General features: G+C 34.8%; 1 protein-coding gene across 1 annotated transcript in view; it reads left to right on the plus strand.

Moving 5' to 3' along the window:
* The window catches only part of HDAC3 (histone deacetylase 3), a 54,545-nt gene that overhangs the window by 24,983 nt on the left and 16,794 nt on the right, over window positions 1–12,768 (plus strand). Inside the window, exons 9-10 of the mRNA XM_035359886.2 lie at window positions 224–297; window positions 10,782–10,846. Of these exons, the coding sequence (XP_035215777.1) occupies window positions 224–297; window positions 10,782–10,846 (139 nt within the window). The remainder of the gene's footprint in view (window positions 1–223; window positions 298–10,781; window positions 10,847–12,768) is intronic.

A 12,768-nucleotide genomic window follows, 5' to 3' on the forward strand; every position in this document is an offset into this window, starting at 1 on the left:
TGTGCATTTAATCTACGAACCCGTATGCACGCAACATATATATGTTTTAGCAAGTGAGCAATTTGGTTTGAGTCCTAGTGTGAATCATTATGTTAATAATTGACAGTAAAGTATGTAGTGTTTTTTGTTGGTGGTTTGTTCTTTGTTTATAGTTTTCTTCTTCAATCCTGATTGTAATTTTTTATATGCTAACATTTAATGCAAACTATTTATTTCTTATTAGGTTATTTTCAAACTTTCAAACCTGTCATTCAAGCTGTTATGGAATTTTATCAGCCCACTTGTATCGTTTTGCAGGTAGGTATTGCCATATATCTTATATTCCCTTTCACTGTTGTTTATGCATATTAATAACATAAAAATATGTGTAAAGAGTGCTTGTTATTTTTTGATTTTTACTTTAAAAAAATGTGTACTTTAATCAGTGCTGTGGAGTCAGAATGGGAGTTAGGCAGATGTTTGGGTAAAAGAAGTTAGAGCTAAAAACACTTTGACTCCGACTCCAGTTTTTGTTGGACAGTTTTAATTTGAAATGAAGTTAAAGTGAATTGAAAAAAACATTTAATGGTAAACTGAGTCAGTATTTTTAGTTATAAACTATATACATTAATAAATAGTTATTTTCTATGTTATTGACGTATTAATAAATAAATATAAGGGAGGAGGATAGATGTGACATTTGCCATTATTGATTAAACTTATTAACATAGTTACTTCATTTAGTTACAAATCTCATTGATAAATTTAGGTAAGCAGCAATAGCAGTAAGAACTCCCAAAATTGATGCCATTTTTAGGAAGCAAGCAGGAAAAGGAACAATTATTGATCAAGCAGCGGGATGGGGAAGTACATAATTTATGATATAGAGGTTGTCAGAATTAAGAACATTTTTAGAAGATGTAGATAACCCTAATGTTTCACTAACAAAAAGACTATGGAATCATCTTGCATAACTGGAAACTCTTTCAACACATTATATAGCCACAAAAAAAAAAAAAAAAAAAAAAAAAAAAAAGCTACAATCTGAAGAATTAACAGGAGGCGGAATTGGAAGAATCTTATGTTTGTTCTTTCCAAAATGGAGGGCTTATTGCAGAAGGAATGATTTCTTCAATGAAGAAAAGATAAATTAGTTTGCTAGACAATGAGATCTTGCTGGTTTCAGTATATGTAGATCCAAAACGCCAAATTTTGTTGGGGGATGAACAAATTAAAAATGCAAAGAAAGTCATCTATGGGCTTTAATCAAGAATGAAATTATTCTCAGAACAAATGAAGTATTCAAATCAGGACGGTCAAATATCAGACATTGCAATGAGTCTCTATCATCCTCTTCTAATGATGAATTAGATTTCAAGAAACATTTGAATAATATTGAAAAGGCTAAGACAAAATGAATGAAAATAAAGAACCAAGAGCCTTTAGATATGAAAATGAAAAAATACAAACAAGATTTCTACACAGCATTTGAAGAAATAGAGAAATATGATTGTGCAAGACATCTCTTTTAGAACTTATAAACATCTCTCCTGAAAAGTTAAAAGAAGTAGCCTTAACAGTAACAGCTCTTCCTCCTACTCAAGTTAGTGTGAAAAGACTGCTCTCAGCTCTCAAGTTTATCAAATCACATCTATGGTCCTCTAACAAAGATCTTGCCGAAGCTATACATTTCTTAGAAATTACTAATGCCGGTTTTTCCATTTCATAATACATGCTAATTAATATAAATAATTTGCTATGCCATCAATTTTTTCTCTAGTATCTACTACTTCTTTGATAATAAAAATGTAAGCTTTAACACATGTGTATATGTTTACATGTATGAGGGTTGGAACTTTAATAGTGGCAACTATTTATTTACAAGGAATACAAAGGTGATTCATGTCATCATGTTTTACAGTCCTTCAATATAGTCGCCAGCATTGTGTACAGCCCGTTTCCAACGATGTGGAAGTCGCAGAATACCTGTAGCAGCGCCTGTTTTGTTGATAGTTTGAAAGGACCAGTCTACTGCCGCAAGAATCTCAGGAACAGTTTGGAAGTGAGTGCCACGAAGTGGTTCCTTCATCTTAAAAATTAAGTCATAGTCACAAGGGCTTAGATCTGGGGAGTATGGTGGATGGTGAAGCACTTCCCAGCCCTATTGCTTGAACTAATCAGTCACAGCTTGCGCTGCATGCGGCCGAGCATTGTCATGCAAAATGAGAGGAGCGTTCTTCAGAAAGTGTCGCCGTTTTTTTTCTCAAAGCTGGTCGGAGATTGTGCTCCAAAAATGAGCAGTAATACTGTGCAGTGATGGTCTGCTGTGGGGGAACAGTATGCGTTAGTATGACACCATCACAGTCATACACGAGAATCACCATAACTTTCACATTGCTGGAGTTCTGACGAAATTTCGAACGTCATGGTGACCCGTGATGATGATGCCATTCGTTTGATTGGCGTTTCAGTTCTGGCTGGTACGATAAGGCCCAAGTCTCATCCAGCGTAATAATACGGTGTAAAAAAGCATCTCTTTTGCGCTCATAGTGCTCCAGCTGGGTTCGGGCAGCATCGTATCGTAGCCATTTCTGCATTTCTGTCAATTGATGGGGAACCCATCGTGTAGCAATTTTTCTCATGGACACGCGTTCCTTCAGAATGTGCAGCACAGTCGTATGCGCTAATCCTGTTTTTCCGGCCAGCTGACGAATCGTTCGGCCGTCCTTCATTGAATGCTTTCACCCATCTTGCTACGGTTCTGTAAGGCAATGCAAATTCCCCGCAAGCCTCTTGAAGCCCTTGATGACACTGTCGTGCTGTACGACCTCTGTCACATTCAATTTTTATCCAACATTGTTGTTCTTGTTTTGAAAACATCCTGACAACACTTACTTTAGACCATGAGCTAATACAAGGATCCTTTCTTCGCGTCACTCCGCATGTGCGTGACGTAGGCAGGACGAGTCTTTTTGCTGAGAGGTAAGGTAGGTATGTAGTTTACGTGTGGTATACGCGATATTCTTTGGTTTTGTTGCGTAGCGTTTTTTCAGTTGTGTTGCCACTATTAAAGTTCCAACCCTCGTATATGAGGGAGTTGGAGTCTGTAATTTTCCTTACCGAGTACACGGCCCTGGCTTTAATGTCCTAGTAATTCTTACTATTCATAATCTTATATGTAATTGTAGGAGCCATTAGAAAACTGAAATATTTATGTATAAAATGTTATAATTACGCTAACATAAATTAATATTTATCTATTTAAAAGTTTTAAATTGTTTTACTCTGCTGAAATTAATGGTTGAGCAAAAATTTGAGTTTTCTTTTATTATTTATTTATTCTGAAGTTTTTTTTGTTTTTCAGGAATAAAAATTATTCTGTAACTCTTTTTGATTTGATGAGTTATTCATTAATAAGGAATTTTAAGTTTTCTTTCTAGAAAATTGTTAGTTTAACCAAGTGCCCATAGCCCCCTTGATAGGGGAAATGAGGATATAAATTCTTGAGGCAGACAGATAGAGCAATGATTGAAGATCACTTCCTCAACAATGGACAAAATACCTACTTGAGATTACTATCTCTTGATCGTGCCGTCTGTTAACCATCTCTTTTACCTTTTTAATTCATTCAGTCTAGGGGATGATCCTTATAATAGTGATCATCTTCTCATTTTTATAACTCTCTCACAAGAAGGAGTAAATCCCATGTTTAAAGCCTCTCGTTTCATATATGTTAGGCAGATTGGGAACTCTTCTCATTTATCGCAGAGCTCACAGAAGAAATGGTTATAGATGTGCCTATCGATGAAGCGGTGAAATCAGCTACTGATATTATTATGCCGGCAGCTACAGTTTCTACATCTATGACATCAGGAAAGGTAAGAAAATATCCAAAGCCATGGTGGAACCATGTGCACCAGGAAATCAGAGTTTCAACAGAGAGTTTTTTCTTTTCTCAAACAAAGAAAAGCTTCGGAGCACTCCATAAGTGTCCAACTCTATCAAACTTGATAGCCTTCAAAAGAGCCAAAGCACATGCGAAGAAATAAGAGCCAGAGAGATTCATGGATATCTTGTGTATCTGGGATAACATCATCTACACCAGTTAAACGAGTCTGGGAAAGAGTTAGAAAAGAATGCTGAATATATAATGACCACTCACTTTCCTTTCTGGAAAAAGATGGCTGAGTGATATGCTCCACAGAAGAAATTGCGAACACTATTGGTGAGACATTTGTTACCATTTCTTCCAGCAGCAATTATCCACCAGCATTTCGTTCTGTTCAACTGTACTCTGAGAAAATTCCCATTGCATTTTACTCTTCCAACTCTGAGCCTTATAATAGCATTTTAATTATTCTTGAGCTGAAAAGTGTTTTATCACAGACACCTAGATATGGTCCAGGTCTAGATAGTGTTAATTGCAAAATGCTGAAGCATCTGTCCACTAAATCATTGACTGCCCTTCTCACTCTTTATAACCGAGTGTGGAAGGAACATATTTTCTCCAATGTATGGAAGAGAGCTGTTATTATTCCTATACCTAAGCCAGGTAAAGACCTGAAGGATCCCTCCAACTATCGGCCTAATTGCAAAGTTCCATGTGCAAAGTGTTTGAAAAAATGTAAACAGCCACCTAGTGTATTTCTCGGAAAAGAATCAAATCATAGAATCATATTACCTTATTACAGCGGTTTCCAAAAAGGAAGAGCGACCATGAATAACATGCTCCTTTTGAAAACATCCATTCGTAAAGCCTTTGTGAGAAGAAGCCATCTTGTCTCTGTTGTCTTTTTTTTTTTTGATATAGAGAAAGCTTATGACTTAATCGCATGGAGATATGGTATACTTTATGACCTTGCAGTGGCTTGTATGGCAACTTGCCTATTTGCATCAAAAAATTTTTGAGGGCAAGAACTTTTCAAGTCAGAATTGGTTCTTTTTTATCAGATATCTTTAAAAGAAGAAGGTGTCCTTCAAGGCTGTGTGCTCAGCATTGCTCTGTTTAGTTTAAAAATCAAGACTGTCTTAAGGCAACTTCCTCCCATGGTTTTAGGATCATTATATGTTAATGACCTGCAGATAAGCTGTCATGGGGCAGATGTGAGACATGTAGAGAGGCAATTGCAGATTACCCTGAACAGAATTCAGGACTGATCAGACAAACAAGGATTTTTGTTTTTGAAACAGAAGACTGCGTGCACTTTTATAGGAAGCGAGGTCTCCATCCTGAGCCAAGTTACATCTTCATGGATCAGTGATTCCAGTTGAACCTGAAGTAAAGTTTTTGGGAGTACTGTTTGATTGAAAACTGACATTCCTGCCTCATGTCTTACATCTGAGGAAGAAGTGAACCAAAATATTAAATCTTTTAAAAGTCTTCGTGAACACCTCCTGTGGCGCAGAGTGTGGTTCATTACTTCACATACACGAGTGTGTTTTCACGCTTGGTTGGTCTAGACTAGACTATGGTTCAGTTGCTTACTGATCTGCACGACCTTGAGTTTTATTAAAAGTAGATCCAATTCATCATCAAGCACTGTGAATTTGTTCTGGAGCATTCAGAACATCTCCTGTCAGAGCCTTTATGTTGATTGTTTTAAATCATCATTTGCAGCTCAGGAATGAGCAGTTGTCTCTTTTACATTACTTTAATAAATTATCTCAACCTGATCATCCTTTTAAGTAGGGATGTACAACCTGTAGCCCACCGAGACCTTTTCAAACTTTTGTTGCTATTTGACATATCGGTTGTCTCTAGAAGGGGTTGCAAGAAAAACAAATTTCACCCCCCCCCTTCATTACTCATTTTACTCTGTCCCCTCGAAGTGATATTTGGCACTGAGCCGGAAGTCAACCAAAGCACACATCTGCTGCGTGAACATGAAAATTGCTCCTAGCCTGTAGGACCAACACCTGTCAAAGATTGAAAAAGAGTCTGTGGTATGACGTAGCACAAGTGTGTTTGCATGCATGCACTAGTAAAGTGGAAGAGAAAAATATTTGGTCGGATCCAAAGCGGTGCATTAATTTTCTTAGAGTTGTTGCACTTTTGGCTTCGTGACTATACATTGTTTTATCAAGTGTGTGTTTATTTTTCTTTTCGAGACCATTAAGAAGTTTCATGTTTTGAATATTTCACTTTTGTTTAAATATTATTTTGAAAGTGGAACCAATGTAGAAATTTTTCAATTTTCGTCCGATGTGGTTTTGATAGTTGTCATGATGAATGAATGCAAAACGAAAAGAAACTTAGCAGGCGATGACAGGAAATTTTTGGAGGCCTGGACTTCGAAATATTTTTTTGTGGAGCAAAATAATAGAATTATGTGCTTCATATGTACTTTTATGACTAGTGTTTGCAGGGAGTATAACATTAAGCGACACTACGACACGAAAGATTCAACATTTTCAAAGCTTGAAGGAGAGGATCAAAATCTTAAAATTGAATCTCTTCGCCGTTCTCTCGTTGCTCTAAGGAATTTATTTACAAAGGCATCTTCACAGTTAGGTAACTGTGTTGAAGTTAGTTAAAGTATGCCCTGAAGCTACCCAGAAATTTAAAAATGTGAGTCTCAGCAGAATAATAATTCAAAGAAGAATTGAAAATTTATCTGATGATGTTATTGAACAATTACAGAATGCTGCCACCAAATTTAAGTACTTTTCTGTAGCAGCTGATGCGGCAACAGATATTACTTCAACAACTCAGCTTCCTTTGTTTGTCAGAGGAATTTCTGAAAATTTTGAAGTAACTGAAGAACTTGTTGGAATGAGTTCAATGAAGGGGCAAACAACTGGAACTGATATTTTATCCCCAGTTTTAAATTTGTGGTCTGCACATAATTTTGATATTAACTAACTTGTTAGTATCACAACTGATGGAGCTCCAGCCATGATTGGAATTCAGAATGGCATGGTGAGTCTACTGAGAAGCCATTTGGATGATAGAGGAAAAGCTTTGCTTGAGTATCATACACCAAGAATAGCTATGTGCGAAAAAACTAGGATTTGACTGCCTAATGAAATTAGGGAGCGATACAATCAATGTTATTCCCTCACATAGTTTAAACACAGGCAATTTAAGGAAATCCTAGAACTCATAGATGCATAATGTAGTGATCTCATATATTACTCTGAAGTATGATGGTTGAGCCGTGGAGAGGCTTTGGAAAGGATTACTGATTTTATTGATAAAATAATACCATTCCTTGAAGAAAATGTTAAGCAAATTAGGATGTTAAAGGAATCAACTTTCAAGTATGGCATAGCATTTTTAGTTGATGTGACAGCCCATCTAAATGGCCTAAACAAAAAATTGATGGGAAAAAAGCAATTCATCAATCACCTGGCCAATGCAGTATCTGCTTTCAAACTAAAACTCCAGCCGTTCTCAAAGCAGCTTGGCTCTCAAAATTTTGTCAATTTTCCGTACCTGAAGAAACTCAGAAAATTCTCATGATAAACAACTGGATTATTCAAGTCAAATAAAGAAGCTGCTTATTTCTTTTGAAAAGTGATTTGCAAACTTTGAGTTGCATAAGGTTAAATTTAAACTGTTCGGGGATCCATTTTCTGTTGTAATCAAAGAAACTCCAGAAAATGTTTAAATAGAACTTATTTACAAACTTTCTGACTTATGCAAATCCAGATTCCGTGATTTAGATATTCGGGACTTTTATAGAACTCTACCTGCCGAAATTTTGTGCTTAAAAAATAATGCAAGCAGATGTGCTACCATGTTTGTAGTACTTATATATGTGAACAAACATTTACTCTTATGAATCTAAATAAGTCAAAATTAAGAAATAAACTGACAGATCAACACTTGCAATCTGTCTTAAGAATATCAACAACTAACTTTCAACCAAATATACCAAAAATTGTGGATAAAATTCAATCTCAACCATCACACTAATGTGGCTAACGTGTACACATTTTTATTAAAATATTTGTATACAAGTATTAAATTATCATGCACAAGCATAAATTGTATTTTTTTTTCCCCAAGCTGAACTGGGTGTTTTGGCCCCAGTAGCATATGCAAGGGAAAAGGGAAACCCCATCCCTCTTTGCTTACAAACGATCCGAATCAATTTAAATTTGATATGGTACATGTCCGAATTGCAAATTAAGCGACTTATTGCATTGACCCCCATATGCTGTTGGCCCTCGGCAACCAAGTCCTTTCTCTTAGTGGCCCTTCTGCTTAAAAAGTTGTGCATTCCTACTTTTAAGGAGGTTCGAATCCCACGAACAGGCTGGCTGCATGGCCGTTTTCGTGATTTTCCCATGTGTAATGTGTATACGAGCCAGTTTCCCATAGAAAGTGCTCCACGAAGGCATCCCTCCCCTTAGGCAGATAGCCATACTGTGCTTTGCCATAATTAAATAAGCCAAAACCTACTTTTGAGATGTGTTTGGTTGATGACGACCTTTTATTTGAAGCATGACCATCTTCTGTGCCTTCTTTTTCACTAAGAGCTCGCTCTTTAATTGAAGAGCATTCCCTTTCTGATGTGTCCTCCTAGCAGTGCAGCATTTTGAAATCCTGCCATGGGATGCACTGATCTAAATTCTTAACAAGTTCACCTTCTGAACAAGAGAAACACAAACGAAATTGTATATAAGCAGCTTTTCTTTGAGCATAGACATAAATATAGCAGCCATGTTCCCATATATGCAGATGGGCCAAAAGCAGCTAGTCACGTTGGAGCAGCATTTGTAATGGAGGGGAAACGCTTGCTGAGTCTTGACATCTGAATTTACTGCTGTATATTATGCTCTTCTATTTATTTCGAAGGTATGCCAAGGAAAGAAGTTCATAGTTTATACAGATTCATACAGTGCATTGAAAGCTTTAGAAAATTTTTCCAACACTCGTAATCCTCTAGTTGTTGAGGTTTTAAAGTAAAACTGAAACCTACAGGTGTGTGGGTATAAAGATCTGTACTGCTGTGTTTCCATTTGTGTTGGGATCAAAGGAAATGAGCTTGCAAATACGACATCTAAGTCTGCTGTTGATCTGTGCAGCACTTATGAATATTTGCAATCAAAGAAAAGGTCCTTAATAAATGGCAGCTACTATGGAATTCTCAGGCAAGCTTAGAAATGTGAAACCTGTAGTAAAATACTGGTATTCAGTTACAAACCAAAGGAAGTCATTTTTTAATCGTCTTTGTATTGGTCAAGTCACACATAGTTGCCCATTAAAGGCCGAGTGTGAACCTGTTTGTTTGCAGTGTGAAAGCAATTGTGTTTTGACAGTGTATCATTTTTTAATTTAATGTTCATATTTTAGTGAACTTAGAATGAAATATTTTAATGACTCTGACTTATCTGTTAAACGCATAGTTGAAAAAGATGCCAATGCTAATTTATTTCATTATTTGAAGGAAACTGGGTTTTATCATCTAATTTGATGTTGTTTCTTTGTAGTTTAATGCTGTATGTTTTAGTCTCTCAAATTTTACAATTTTATTCTTCACCTCTCTATCATTATTTAAATTATAAGCAACTTCATCTCTACTTATTATTATTCATAATTTTATTGCTTCTTTTGATTTCATAAGTCTACTGTTGTTTTATATTTATGATTGTATATAGTTATTGTACTGTTTTAAATGTAACTTGTATTTAAAAAAGTGTCTGGCCCTAATAATCTACCCAGGTTATGTGCCATTAAATTCACCACCACCACTTCCAATCTATATCCCTCAAAGCAGATGCATTGAAAACTTTCGGGTATTTTCACGTGTATTGAATAAGAAAGCTATTCTTCTGTGTGAAATTTTACTTTCATAATGCTAAAAGGGTTTAGGTGTGCTAAAAATCGTAGAAGTCCTGGATGTGAAAATAATCAATATTTGTCACTCAACATTTTGTTAATGTTTGAATGTCATTGCAGTGAATGTTTAAATTCAGCAAGTATAGCCTTTGGATTAGTTTTGTTGATTCTGCAAAATAATTAATAATCCAACCCAAATCAGATGCATTAAAAGTTTTAAAAAATTTTCATGTGTATTGGGTATGAAAGCTACCTTTCTGTATTGAATTTGACTTTCATAATGCTAAGAGTGTGAAGGTATGATAGAAATCTTAGAAGTTCTGGATGTGAAAATAATCAATATTCATCATTCAAGATTTTGTTAATGTTTGAATGTCATTGCGGTGAATGTTTAAATTCAGTAAAAATAGCATTTAGTTTAGTTTTGTTGATTTGTATTGTGCAAAATAATTAAATTATATTTTAGAAAAATACTACTCTGTAAATGTAAAATCTCACAGCAGTGATTTAAATTAAAATCTTTCTAAAAGTAATAAAAAAAATAACATGAGTAATATTGAAAATATAATTACAAAGAGGACCAAGGTTCAATTTTATACTGTGAAAAATATTGAAAATGTCACAAGTTACAGATTTCTTGATATCGTAATTTTAAAATATGCCAATGAATTAAAAAAAAAAATGTTTAGTCTCCGAAAAACCGCTAATTACCATAGAGATCCAGAATAAATGTGTAGAAGATTATTTTCTTACTTGTGCAATGGCTTATAAATTGAAATTTTGCAATTAATAGTTCAGTCAGTAAGATACAAACAAAAAAATTCATAAAAAGTCATCTTGAGTAGCATATGAACCCATTTCCCTGAGATAATTTACTGAATTTTTTGTGGATTTTCTATCTGTGCTGTGTGCTGTCAATACAGTAATTATTGAATTTGCCACTGTGTTTAAGTAAAGAAAATTTATTCTTTTCTTCTGCCGTTTTGTATGACTGAGTATGTGAATGTCTTTTTAGTGTGGTGCTGATTCACTGGCTGGAGACCGATTAGGTTGCTTTGCTCTGAGCACAAAGGGACATGGGTAAAAAATACTTTTGACGAAATTTTAAATATAAATGCATTCATCATTTGTAGTTTTATAGTCTGATTTTTGAGTTTTTTATTTCATATTATTATTATATTCATGTTGGCTAAATACTTTGATTTAAAACTGTTCTGTACTATTCAAGTTTAGTCACTGAAAATATACTTTTAATTAAATCTTAAGTAAAGAATGAATAATATAATACAGGCTTTTGAAATAAAATTGTAAAAATATGAAGTAAAATAGCATTCATGTGAAACATTGAAAACTAACTGAAAGTTATTGTGAATTATAAGATACCTGAAGCAGATATGATTTTCAGCTTTCAGATTGCGAGAATATGAATAAGCTATTGAAATGATATTTAGTATTTTGTGATTTAAATTTAAATTATCTCTCTCCCCCCCCCTTTTTTTTTTAAAGAATATCTTCAAAGTGTGTTTTTTAAGGAAAATATTTTTTATCGTATGTTCTTGGCATTCACTGGAGTCAGTTTTTTGTCATTTATAGTGTGTACAGCATGTTTTTATGAGCTGAATAGTTTGCATTTTGTTAATATTCCTGTATTTTTCATTCTGGTGTATATCCCTAATGGTTATAGCTGCATGATAGGTTTTTCCATCTTTTTATACCATGTTTAGTATTGATGTTTTTCTTGTGTTTGAATTAGAGTCATATATATGTTTTTCTAAATTTAAAAATTTGTGTAATGAAATGCCACTGATGATTTTTCAGCTGAAAATATAGCAGATATGCAGGTATCGCATGCTTCAGTAAAATTCCCGCTTTTTTGAAAAACAAGTTCTGCATTATGGTTTGTTAGATTGGAATCACAGTTTTCCCTTTCCAATATTGCTTCAGATTTAACAAAATTTAACCATGTCATTGCTGCTATGGATTTTGATATACTTAATTCTGTTAGTGCTGTCATTTTAAAACCTTCTGCTACTGGAAAATATTATATCCTAAAACAACTGATTGTAAATCATTCTGAAAGTGAAGAATTGAAAATTCATACTGTGTTGCAAGGTCTTGAGCTTGGCCATCAGCACCCTTCTCAGTGGTTGACTCGTATGCATGCTTTAGCTGGGGCCACTGTTAAAACCTTGTTAAAATCTTTGTAGCTTACAAGGCTCCCCTGTAACAGACAATCTATTTTGGTTGCTCTCAATGAAAATTTGGATAAATTGGCTATGATTTCTGATAAGATTACCAGGCTCGCATTTTACTCTTATTTGAATACAGCTGTCATGCCTCCTGATCCAAGTGAATCTGCAGCAAATCTTTTGAAGCTTCAGGTGGCACAACTGGCAAAGCAAGTTGGTGATTTAACATCTGCCTTATGACATGATTATTGCAATCCGAAGCACAATTTTTAACATTTATAGTGGCACTGTAGGTCGTGCAACAGCACTAATTGCTATAAAGAGCAAACAGATAACCTTTGTTTCTAGCATGCAAATTTTAGCAAGCTTGCAAGGAAATGTCAGTCTTCCTGTTACTTTTGCAAAACAGGAAATGTAAGATAACTTGCTGGGTAAAGGGGCAGTCACCTGGTGAATTATATACTTTTGTACAATCCCATGTCAGAATTAAAATATTTAATTGATAATTAAGTGAATGTGCCAAAAAAGTATGCCCAGTGTTCTAGGCCTTCTCAAAATTTGGTTTTGTTCACTGCGGATAGACCTAAGATTCCCATGTTAGTTCTAAACATCTTACTTTGGGTTTAAATTTACATTGCACCCTTACTTGATTATTTGTTATCAGCGGATGTAACTCAGCAAATATTGGGTCCCGTTCCTTCATATGTAGCCAGTGATAATCAAACTTCAACACTATCTACTGCACTGTAAGGCATTTTCAGTGTAATCTTAATGGATAACAGCCTTTATGTACACATCACTTCTCTCTAATAT

The sequence above is a fragment of the Stegodyphus dumicola genome, chromosome 5, assembly GCF_044657685.1.
Source record: "Stegodyphus dumicola isolate Sdum_Otavi_A_Nest chromosome 5, ASM4465768v1".
Lineage (NCBI taxonomy): Eukaryota > Metazoa > Arthropoda > Arachnida > Araneae > Eresidae > Stegodyphus > Stegodyphus dumicola.